Genomic DNA, 13,187 nt, shown 5'->3' on the forward strand with positions numbered 1-13,187 from the left:
ATTCCACTTTCACATTTCTGTATCAATTGGTCAACCAGTGAATTTATATGCACATTTGCAGAAAGATATATTGCATTGCTGAAATCAAAGTTTTGGTTTTGGTTTGTGGGCCACACCCTACAGTGCTCAGGGCGTACTTTTGCCTCTGTACTCAGAAATCACTTCTGTTGTTGTTGCTGGGGGCCACGTGTAGTGCATGTGATCAAACCCAGGTCAATGGTGTGCAAGGCAAGTGACTTACCTGCTATACTGTCCCTCTGGGCCCTGAGACATCAGTTTTTATTTAGGATTTAAATTCTCATCCAAACCTTACAAGCTTCTTAACTTTAGATATGTTATGAAAGAGATTTGCTATATCACCAGGCTCAATAAAATTTTTCTCTCAATAAAATGGAGATAATACCTGTTTACGGTTAAATTTTAATCATTAAAGAAAAAAACTTGAATAAAATGCTTCTAGTGCATGGCACAGAAAATAGTTAATAAATATTACATGTTTATAAGGTATTATAATTATTAAACTATCCAAAAATATTTGACTTAAAAACAGATTAGCTTCCTCCCTGAGCAAACACCTTAGCACCAAACCCCCAGGTTTGAAACTTTGAATATTGGCTCTACTACTTCTAGCAATGATGTTAAAATTCATGATTTCTTTATCCAAGTAGGAGTAAAGGCTATAGTAAAGATTAAATGTTTGCAAATTACTTAGAATAGTATCTGACATATAATTAATGTCAATAAATATTAACTATTATTATTGAATTGCATTTTAAAATGTCCCATTTTGCTCATGTATTTACTGTCCCTCAATTGAACAAATGAGTTTAAGTGTGTCACCATGACTAGCATAACACCTTTTAGACAATTGTGAGATCACACCCAAACCAAGATTCTGATAAGTAGAATGGCATTAACCTGATCACTTAATTTCCCTAAACCTCATTTTTATCATCTCTAAAGTGGATTATAAATTATAAACCTAGAATCAGATTTATCAATTATCAATCTTGAACTGAAATTAGCAGACCATTTATAAGCTTCAACACTCACTACCACCAATATGAGTTACATGACTTAGGAACACATCTTAAAATCTTGGAATTCTTCGATGTTCACACACACACAAAATGTAATTTTTCTTAGGACATGAACTAAGATTCTTTCAACAATTGATTGCTAAACAACTTTCATATGCCAGGAGTTATGCAAGTCAGCAAAGAATAAAGTTGGCCAGTTTAAGCCTTCAAGAAACCACATTCTTATTGAGAAACAAATGTAATATCTAGTGAACATAAATATATACAGGAAATGCAATGATCGATTGTGCAGGTAATAAGGATTTAAAGGAGATATATTCTCTGAACTCAAATACTGATAGAATGCAAGATATAATCATCTTTTATCTCTTTCCATATATACCACACTCAATAAAAATATAGAATGCATATTAAGTATTGAATGAATCAACTGATTTCAGAAAACTATATGCTAATCACTAGTCAGTTATAAACCTAGAATCAGGTTTATCAATTATCAGCTAATATTTTTATCTACCAATTATCAGCTATATATTTATGTCCCTACACAAATAATACCCGGTCTGGAGGTCAGTGTTCCCACATAAATAGCTTTATCTACCTTCTATGCTCATTTTAAAGAGCTATTGATAATGTTAAATAAGCTAATATATTTGAACCCCTCAAGTGAAATGTGGGAATATTAAAAGATTTTAATCCTTAAAAAAAAATCTCAGGATAAAACAATGTATGTTACAAAGTACTTAAAATATGTGAAATTTTATACATGAGAGAAATCTCATGAGGAAGGATGAATGAGATACCCAGTTCTGAAAATAAATGACCACTTACATTATCTGGAGGGAAAATTCTGACAAAAACAGGCTTATTCTGAGCAGAATACAATTATCTGTTCTTCATAGCTGCCCCCTCCCACTCCGGCCTACTATTGCACTGGGACCATGACAATAATCTTCTTAAAGATCAACACAAAAACAAACATTCTTATCTGGAAATACCTGGTAGTTGCAGAAGTTTCATCCCAAAATGAAGAAGCTAATAGGTAAACATTGAGAACTGAAATTTGGTAGTGAAATACTGTTTTAGTAGCTTCTAACTCAGTATGGCTAATCTTAATACCGTGTTTAACTTTAACACAGATGACAGTCCAAAAAAAAAAAATATTTGGAGTCTTTACTTGTTGATCTGGGCTGGAGCAATAGCACAGCGGTAGGGCGTTTGCCTTGCACGCAGCCAACATGGCTGACCCGAGTTTGATTCCTCCGCCCCTCTCTGAGATCCCGACAAACTGCCGAGAGTATCTCGCTCAAACGGCAAAGCCTGGTAAGCTACCCGTGGCGTATCCGATATGCCAAACACAGTAACAAATACAGTCTCACAATGTTACTGGGCCCACTCAAGCAAATCGATGAACAACGGGAGGATAGTGATAGTGATAGTGACTTGTTGATCTGAGTTGCTGGTTTTGTTTTAACTTTTTCCTTTGTTTATTTATTTATTTATTGAGAACTCAAAACAAAGAGCTCTGACTCCAATTTACTCTTGAAACAGGGTATGATTGTAGAGAAAACATAGCTACTGGAGAGTGAAAACTGTTTATCTGCAGAATAAATGGCAGTTGAGATCAGACAAAGAGATGATAGGGAAAGAAGCCTCATGAGGACAGGTAAAGAAAGGTGAGTGAGTGGAACTAAGAGATAATGTGTGTTTCCTTCCACAGACAGAAGCCGCTCTGATGTATGATGCTGTATATATGGTGGCCATTGCCTCTCATCAAGCTACACAGCTGACCGTTAGCTCTCTGCAGTGCCATCGACACCACCCTTGGCTCCTGGGACGCAGTTTCATGAGGCTGATCAAAGAGGCAAGTGCTGATTTCACCATCTGGTTCTCTCTTTGATTCTGCCCGGTTAGCCTTATCCATTTGGTGGGCTTCTTCCCACTTCACTTCATGATTTAAGCCCATGAAGATGGAAACACCATTACACCATTTGTGGGCAAGAACGGAATTTTGGAATTGGTCCTTAAAGTCATGACTGATTGGAGGTTCAGTAATAAAAGACTGCCCATATGCTGTGCCAAGGATCCAACAAAGGGTCAACTGCACACAAAGGGAATGCCATAAGCCTCTGTTCTCTCTTGCCGATCTCTTGGTTGGTTTTAAATCTGGAATTGGTCATATCGTAAAAGATTGTGCTTCTCAACTTTTTCTGATAGTGACCCCTTTTCTGACCTTGATTCCGCTCTGTACCTCCTTTCTACCAGTTGGACCCCCATCTCACACCAAAGCCTCCCATTTGTGTGATTTTCACCGTGAGCCCCTTAGAGTAGGAATCCCAACTGAGAAACACTGTCTAGAAGAACTAGTGTGAATTTTACAGAGTGGTTTGAGAAATTATTGAAAATATTAGATCATAATACTTACCCTCCTTGATTTCAACTATGGCTCCAGCTGCTACAGTACCTCACATGAGTTCATGAAAGAGCTTAGTCTAGAACATAGCCTTGGACTTCTTGATTTAACGAATGGGTTAGTCCATCACTGAAAAGGTGCAAGAAACCACTTCTACTGTGCCAGTTCATAATCCCAGGGGGCTCCTAATCTAAGACTGTATAGAACAAAAACTCCTCTTCATCATAATAATACACTGCTTATTTTGCCATTTATGAGCTAACAGAAATAGTTCTATGTCAAACATACATAGTAATTTTTAAGGGTTCAGGGTTCTAGAAGGCAAACTGTTCTTTACTATTGTGCTGATCTCTTGGACTGCACCCCCAACCCTCGCTTTCCTTTTCTTTATATTAAGGTCATTTGAGTGTTCTTCACAAGGCCCTACTCTAAAATTCTGAGACTTTTATTTATTTATTCTCATATAAATGGCTCTCCTTGAAGGAACTTTGACCTCAAACACACATCAGGGTGTAATGATACTTGAAATAAAATAAAGCCCTTGAAAGCAGCTAAGTCTGACCAAGTATATAATATATACTACTATGAGACTCTGATGTTTACTCTATGGGATGCAGATTTATTTTTATTCCTCTCTGTACAGAAGCAGGTTTGGCTGATAAAAACATTTTAAAAAGTGAAGAATGAGAACATGAAATAAGAAGTCAAATGCTCTCAGGATTTCTCCCAAGAACAAGGGAGAAATCCTAAAGAGATTATCACCTATTTCTTTCTCTCTTTCTCTCTATCTCTCCCTCTTACTCTCTCTCTCCCTCTCCCTGTCCCTCTCCCACCTCTCTCTCTCTCTCTCTCTCTCTCTCTCTCTCTCTCTCTCTCTCTCTCTCTCTCTCTCTCCCTCCCTCTCTTCCCCCTCTCTTCTCCCCTCCTCTGTCCCTCCCTCTTTAAAGTCACTCTGATCCATAGTGTGAGGACCAGAGTGGCAGACCATATAAGGCTAACAATACCCAGACTCTGAAATAAACTAATTTTGTAAGACTAGGATTAGGCTGGTGGAAAACACTAAGAAATTGATTTGTGATTTAAGGTTATGTTTCCTCAAGCCTGACAGGGGGCACTTCCTTGCATTTTGTGCCCAGATACCTCTTTTACCTCACCCTAGGCCTGGCATGCTCACTTTTTTTGTGGGAAAGGAGAGGGCATATTTGGTGGTGCTAAGGGGCTAAGCCAACTGTTCAGCAATCCTGACAGTGCTCAGGGAACCAAATGCTGTGCCAAGAAGCACACCAAGGGTCAATTATGCGCAATGAAAGTGCCTTAAGCCTCTGTCCTCTCTCTCCAGTTCCTTGGTTGGTTTTAAATCCGAGCTCCACTAACAGGTGTGAGCAATGTAACTAGACAAATCTCTTAAAATCCTTGTGTCTGCATTTCTTCATCTGAAAAATGGAGATAATAGCTTCTCTCTCACAGAACTATTGTGGGGTTGAAAGTAAAGTCAATAATTATGAAGAACAGTGCTGTAACATAGGCGGAATCTAAAATATTTGCTATTTCCCTACCAGTGGAATGAACCAGTAGTAACAGTCACATTCAATTTCCTGAGGATATTGCTAGGAATTTTAAAACTGGCAGCAACAACAACAACGACAACAACAACAACAACAACAACAAAAGAAATCCCAGATAGGCATGAAATGAAATATCCTTTCTGATAGCTCCATAAATCTGACATACTGTGCCTAATAGAAAAACAGCGAAGTGTCTCCTCTCCCTGCAGGCGATTATGGTTATGTCCTGAATCTCTATCCTTATCACCTTGATCTTTAACAAGAAAACAGCTGGTTCCCTTTTATCTCAAACCAGGGCATGGAGAGGCTTGAAGCCCTATGAAAGGTTGCGATCAAACACCCCAAGCGCCTTTTCGCTCATACTCCAATTGCAAAAGTAGGTGAAATTACCAAGCCCCATTTAGACTTGTTGGAAGGAATAATAAACTCCAAGAAGAGAGACAATATTGAAAGCAAGAGCGCATTTGTATTCTCTTATTCCAAAGAGCAAATTCCCCCATGCTCTGGTTCCACAGTTGGGGATGGAAAGACAGGGTAGGGGAGAGTGTGTTAGAAATCTTGATCACCATTACTTTCATCAATTCTTGTCTGCTGGGCCACAATGCCATAGGCTACCTTTGCCAAGTGGTAACTGTCAGATCAGACTGAGGAGGCATGGAGGGTGGGGGAGGGGGAATGAGGGGAAGTTTTCTGTCTATTGAAGGACTAGCTCTGAGGCAATTCTGAGACAAATCCAAGAAGGCAAAGTGAAAAAGACTGAGAATGTCTGAGTAGCAAATGTGACAAGGCTTCCAGCAAAAAAAAAAAAAAAAGAGAGAACTAGGAAGCCTGAAATGAGATGCTCAACCTAACTCACAAAAAACTTCTAGTACGATCACTTTCTCACGAATTCCCAACTCTGCAATTAGGAATTATGTAAAAGTGCAAGTCAGCAGATGAGATTGATGGAGCGAAGTTCAAATTGGTCACAGAGGTAAACTTCCCAAGCAGAAAGAGAGTGGTGTGTAGGCATCCTTGACGCCACCCATCATTTAGAACCCGTCAGCCCTGCAGAGAGGTCTCATGCTGGCTACCTTTCAGTGTTCGGAGTTGACAAGAAAAAGGGGGAAGATTTCAGGATCTTTAAATTTGATGGACTGCATTATGGTTTATTTCTCTGGGTGTTTACTAAACAAATGCATAGGAGGACATGATAAATTCCCCCTCAGCAAGTGCAGTACTGGGACCTCCATTATGGAAGTGATGTTAACTTGGAACCAGGGGGACAATCTCTTCCCGGATGAGACCATGTGGCTTCTATTATCTACTTAATATGAATTCTGTGTAGTGGAGGAATATCAGGTTTTGTTTGAAGCCCTCAGATGCCACCAAACAAAACTTTTATGTAGGAAGACTCATGAAAGTCCGGCTGCGATGGGGCTCCTGGCCCTCTCATGGTGTCTTGTCCCTGATTCCCTCACCAGTACTTGTTGAAAGTGTTATGTCTCCCTGAACTTGCCATCTGTTTCTACCAAAAACCTCCAGCTTCTGACTGGGCACGGAATCTTATCTGCTTTCCCCGACTCACAAATTTAGGTTGTCTGCCTCCCCTTAGTAACACTTCAGTTAGACCATCTTATCTGTTGGTATTTTTTTTCTTTGCTTTTTGGGTCACACTCAGATGTTTGGGTCTCCTCCTGGCCTGGGCCGATCTACCCTTCTGGTAAAGAGAGGGGTCTGGGAAAAAGAGCATGCCCTATGCCGACACCTCACCGAGAAATAAGCACATGACCCTGGCGGGGTCCCGTCAAGCAGTTCCACTTTATTAAACGATAGCAAGGCTTTATATAGGTTGAGGAGGGTGGTGGGAGAGTGCAACTGGTCACATACACACAATGATCACAACAAAGATACATTTTCTATAGATAGGGTCACACCTTCCCTGTGCGATTACAATGGTTAAACTGTCACCTCTCATCTGCCAGGAATGCCCTGTCCCCTTGGTAGCATTGAGCTGTGATATACATTGCAATAGGCTTCACTTCAAAGCCCACCAAAAGGGGCTTGTCTCCCAACACATCCACCCGGGCCTGAGCCCAGGGATTAGCATTACACTTCAAAGCAGACCTAAAGGGGCTTTTTTTTCCCCCCAACACCCAGAGATGATCAGGGATTACTCCTGGCTCTGCATTTGGGAATTACTCCCAGCAGTGCTTGAGACACCATGCGGGATGCTGGGAATCGAACACGGGTCGGTTTCGTGCAAGGCAAACAACCTACTCACTGTACTATTGCTCCAGCCCTGGCCATCTTATCTGTTTGCACATCTATCTGTACGCTGTGCTTTTCTAGTCTCAGTTCCCTAGTTCTTGTATAACACTGGCACAGAGAAAGGCATCACAAAATAGATATCAATCCCAGGAATGAATGAATAAATAAGCAAAGGGACTGAAAAATACCCATAATCAGTATATAAAATTCAGTACATACAGAAACAATTCAATATGGCAGAGCCAGAGTCTTCGCTAGACTTGTCTACCATGATTCTGGTGGAGAGGAAGGCAGAGGTTTCAGGATGACGCCCCTGACACTAAAAGCATAATAAACCTTGAGGTTTATTAGAAATTACTATAATGTGATTTCATTGTAATTTCTATTTTTGTTAATTGAGTATTGCAGCTCTTGGTTCCTCATTTTTTCTTCTAAAAATATGGGAATATATACCCATACAGTAAGTCCATGGAGGTTAGATCTATTGGTTATATGCAGTGACTAGGAAAAGTCTGACCTGGAGAATTTGCTCAGTAAAGGCTAGAGACTATGAGGAAGAAATATCTGCTGAGAAATCCATCCTGAAAGGCAAGTAAGTACATTGCCTCACTTATGTATATAGCCTCTGTCCCTCTAGGAGAGCCCTGCAAGCTACTGAGAGTATCCTGCCTGCACGGCAGAGCCTGGCAAGCTACCCGTGGCATATTCAATATGCCAAAAACAGTAACAATAACGGGCTTCATTCCCCTGACCCTGAAAGAGCACCCAATACTCCATTGGGCTACACTAATACGGGACAGAGACAAATAGAGATGTTACTGGCGCCTGCTCAAGCAAATCGATATACAATGAGATGACAAGTGATACAAGTGATGTATACCTTATCTCCTTGCTATTGTTACTATTATCACCACCACTCTTATTAGTAATTCACAATGTATACATTAAATACATATGCATACATTGCCTCCTTGCTATTGTTACTATTAACATCACTGTTGTTATTAAAAGGTAAAAGGTAAAGGCCCTCCCGTTGATCGTCGATTTTTGCTCGAGCGGGCCCAGTAACATCTCCATTGGAGACTTTGTTGTTACTGTGTCTGGCATATCGAATACTCTCGGTAGCTTGCCGGGCTCTCCGAACTGTTGTTATTAATACTTAGTAATATTTGAAAGGAAGAAAAAAAGCAAGGCAGCAAAATATCAGTTCTATGGAAGCAGGTGTGCAATGAAGTTAGAGAATGAGGGAACTTTCTATTATCAGAAATACATCAGGTTCAAAGAAGGTCCAAAGATATCAGATAATATCCAAGCTGAGTTACCAGAGAACTCTGAAAGTTAAAACCACAGGTCAGCCTGAGACATAATAGCAGATGTGAGGTAGCTAAAGTACTTCCAGTCTGCGGTGAGTTACTCTCGACTGACGTGGTTTCAGAGGAATCAGGAAGAAGAGCTGTAGCAGGAACAAACCCTTTGAAGTATCTCAGAATTACTGAACCTATAGCACTGTAGCACTGTCCTCCCCTTGTTCATCAATTTGCTTGAGTGGGCACCAGTAACATCTCACAACAAATTGTGGGACTTGTTGTTACTGTTTTTGGCATATTGAATACATCACGGGTAGCTTGCCAGGCTTTGCTTTGTGGGCGAGATACTCTTGGTAGCTTGCCGGGCTCTCCGAGAGGGATGGAGGAATCAGACCCAGGTCGGCTGCATACAAGGCAAATGCCCTACCCGCTGTGCTATAATTCGATATGCCAGACACAGTAACAACCAAGTCTCCAATGGAGACGTTACTGGGCCCGCTCGAGCAAACATATAATATAATTATATATAATATAATAATGTGCTGAACCAAAATTGTCAGTTAAAGGATGAGCTATAGACTAAAGGTGAGTGAAGAGAATCAGATTTCTCCACTAAGTGAATTCTCAACAGTTTTCTGGCTTCTATAGTCCATAGTAAACGCATTTAAAACACGAATCCATAGTTACCACAAAAGGCATAGATATTGGCTTGCAAATCTCAAGAGTCTGACAAATATCCTAGCTCCCAGGAAATTTCTCAATTGTTTGAGCTGGATGTTGAAAATAGATATTTGTTGAGTGTTCCAATGCAGTAAATGGCAATAATATAAAAGAAATCTAAACAGCCCCGTTTTGCTCACATGGAGTAATTTATGTGAAGGTTTAAGTCAATAGGAGCTTCAGCTGGTAGAAAAGAGGTGCTGAGCTGAGAAATTTAAATTCAATTAATTGTTAATAGGAAGCTTGTCTTCTCCATCATTTACAATTTTACAAAATTTGTTAATGGGAGAGTTTCACGACTATGACCTTCCAACACCAGAGTTCAAAGAGTTTATATTGGTAGTTATTAATAGGTTTGCTTAACACAGATAAACCGTTAAGGCATCTTAGTTTGGAAAGAGAACATTACTACTAATAGCTAAAAAGCTTAGGATTTGTTTGGAATTATTATAGAAGTGTTTCTTTCCTGCTTCCTTAGGTCTAAAGTCTTCCAATTGCATTCATACTGGAAAAATTCATTTAGATATCAACACACACCCAAGTAGACTCAATTATTTTATAAATTAAAACTTTTACCACAAAAAAAGCTTTTATTACTAAAATAGGGTCAGTGTTAAGCTGTGATGTTGAAACTGAAATGTTAAGCAATCACAACTGCAGAGACAGTAAAATCCATTAAAAAATTTAAATATTATTATTTCTTTTTCTTTTAAGTGCTACAGTTTATAATCTGATTAATGAGTGATAGGGTTTCATGCATACAGTGTTCTAAATTCTCCTTACCCGACCTACCGATTTAAAATTGCCAGCGTGGGCTGGAGCGATAGTACAGTGAGTAGGACGTTTGCCTAGCACATGGCCAACCCCGGGTTCTATTTCCAGCATCCCATGTGGTACCCTGAGCACCACCAGGAGTAATTCCTGAGTGCAAAGCCAGGAGGAAACCTCTGTGCATTGCCGGGTGTGACTTAAAAAGAAAAAATAATATTAAAATTATCAGTGAAAAATCTGGGAAAATTTGAGATCTTTTTTATATTTAAGGAAATAGCAGTCCTAAAGCCCCATTAAGTTAAACTTCAATTTTAGAATTAGCCTATCGAGTGTACATTTGTTATTTTCTTTCTCCATATCTCAAATGTGTTGTATGATCATTAAAAGGGAAGATTTCTCTTCTTCCTCCCGTTTGCTCCCTTTCTCACCATACCCTTAGCAGCTGCAGCTCCTACCTGCTAAAAAAGTTAGGACACTTCTTGTTTGGTTGGATTCTTCAGTGCTCTGTAGGCTTAGCAAATCATGTAAACAAGTGTCCTCAGCGGGGCTGGAGAATTTCAAAGCTAACAATTTTACTTAAACCACTTTCTTTGACTCTATTATTGGGCCATTCCTTCTGCTGTTTCATTGATCAGACTCCAAAAAATAAGTTCGTGTTTTAGATTTAGGTATATCATGCTTCTTCCATCCCTGCACATCCGGACTCTTGCTCTTCCTATTAAAGTTTTTTCACCCCTCCAGAAAATCCTACTGATGATGATGCAGAACAATGCTCCAGAGGTACTCTGAATCTAAACTTATTCCACATCAATTACACAGAGGTCTTCCTGGGAAATTCTGGCAGTTCCTCTAATCCCTATGTAGCAAACTTCTCCTTTAGGTAGTCCACCCCCTAACTTGATCCGTTTATGGGGAGGTCTCTTTTGCCACTTGAGATTCCACATAGTTCATCATCCCTCTTGGCTTGTTTATTGAGTCAGCATAGGTCTTTGGCATGTGTAACTGTATTCAACTCATTCCAGTATCCTCTGATTGCCCCTCTGGACTCTTCACTCACCAAGGATAGAAATAAAATTGTAGCCTAAAAGCACAGAAGGATAGACTCTGGAAAGACAGCAGTCATGTCCAGAGAAACTCATCCTTATTCACTCTTACCATTCATATGGTTATATTTTACAATTCTACTAGTCATAAGTATTTTATTAACTAAAACTAACACACCCGTGTCTGAAACTATTTCAGTGGTTATGTAGTCAATTACCTGTGAAAAGTAATACCTTGAAACAGGCTATGTCAGGATAAGGTTAGAAGATCTGCAAAACTCTTCTTATTACATGACTCCAGGTAACATTGATCTTTTTTTGTTTTGTTTTGTTTTGCTTTTTGGGTCACACCCGGGGATGCTCAGGGTTTAGTCCTAGCTCTGCACTCAGGTATTACTCCTGGAGGTGCTCGGGGAACCATATGGGATGCTGGGAATTGAACCCAGGTCGGCACATGCAAGGCAAACGCCCTACCTGCTGTGCTATTGCTCCAGGCCCAACATTGATCTTTATAAAACAGTATTCAGAGATTCCTGTCAATTATCCTCTCCCTATGCAGTTACTAATGGACTGCTTCTGCACAACAGTGACTGAAGAACTTGATTTCTATACCACACTCTGTTATGTATATGTGGATATGTGCTCAGACAAGCTCGTTAATTCAGTGAACATATTATTTGTGTAAATGAAGGTGTGCACATGTATATACATACATACATATACAAAACACACTATGCCATAGAAAGCAACCTTTTGATCACTGTGGACCAGAACCCAAACTTCAACAGCTATATATACATATACACTTAAATATACACAAAAATATGTTGAGGACTACACAAAGTAAATTTATATATGCATATATGTACATTAGTACACACATTTAATTTAGCAGCTTTGTTTCCTAAACAATCTGACTTAAATTTTGAGCTCTAAGTTGATATTTCTTTTTTATTAAGGTCATTCTTCATTGATATTCAATATTACTTCATTCTTCCTTTTACATTCACTGATTATAGAACAGTGTGTATCATACATTGTGTCAATTACTAAGACTGAAATAGACTGAAATGTGAGTGAAATAGTCCACTCGTTGATGGAATCAGTACTTTAGAGACAAAGTCAGACATGTTTGTGTGTGTGTGTGCGTGCGCACGTGTGCACATATCTATGTATAAGGTACTTTAGATAATGAAAAGGATTTTTTCTAAAAAGAAAACTCAAACGAGGGTAGGGTGTGAAAGGGTTCTTAAAGATAGAAATAGACATTTCTATAGTATATATGAATGTTTTAAAACAACTCCTGGATAGTGTGAAACTTGAGGAAAACTCTTAAAGGAAATAAGAAGCAGAACATAAAAATGCTAAGAAATTAGATGTTCCACATAAAGGAACAACTTGTTCATGGAATATACTTTATGTACTGGCCCCTGTGGATGGATGTTTTGACAACTTTCTTTAGTTGTCGGCGTTTTAGTTACTTATTTGGCACATACAACAAAATAAAGTTGCAATGATCATCTCAGAAATAATCTCATAGGTATATGTAGCCAGAGTGATAGCACAGTGGGTAGGGTGTTTGCCTTGCACGAGCTGACCTGGTCGGCCCAGGTTTGATTCCTCCACCCCCTCGGAGAGCCCGGCAAGCTACCAAGAGTGTCCCGCTTGCAAAGCAGAGCCTGGTAAGCTTCCCATGGCGTATTCGATATGCCAAAAACAGTAACAACAATTCTCACAATGGAGACGTTACTGGTGCCCGCTCGAGCAAATCGATGAACAATGGGAGGACAGTGATACAGTACTGCAGTTCTACATTATCTAGATCCTTAGTCAAGTGACCTATTCCCACCCACTTCCCACCTTTTGGGGCTCAGATTTGCGTTCCTGTACATTTAGTTTCCTTTCAAGTGCAGAAGCCAATTTATGGCTTTTTAGAAAACAAACCACCACAGGAGCGAGTGCCAAAGAAAATCAGCTTATGAAAAAAGAAAATCCAGGTGCATATTCTAAGATATATCCTCAGGAAATACAAACCAGTTTACAGTGAGTCCCTGGCATAAACAGAGTTAAAGTCAGCA

At 39.5% G+C, this 13,187-nt stretch overlaps 1 protein-coding gene across 4 annotated transcripts in view; it reads left to right on the top strand.

Annotated features, from left to right (window-relative positions):
* The window catches only part of GRIK1 (glutamate ionotropic receptor kainate type subunit 1), a 489,681-nt gene that overhangs the window by 371,423 nt on the left and 105,071 nt on the right, over window positions 1-13,187 (top strand). For all 4 annotated transcript variants that reach the window (XM_056109201.1, XM_056109204.1, XM_056109202.1 and 1 more), the window contains exon 7: window positions 2,761-2,904. In XM_056109201.1, the coding sequence (XP_055965176.1) occupies window positions 2,761-2,904 (144 nt within the window). The remainder of the gene's footprint in view (window positions 1-2,760; window positions 2,905-13,187) is intronic.

This window comes from Sorex fumeus, unplaced genomic scaffold (genome assembly GCF_029834395.1).
Source record: "Sorex fumeus unplaced genomic scaffold, SorFum_2.1 ptg000265l, whole genome shotgun sequence".
NCBI classification, from domain to species: Eukaryota; Metazoa; Chordata; class Mammalia; order Eulipotyphla; family Soricidae; genus Sorex; species Sorex fumeus.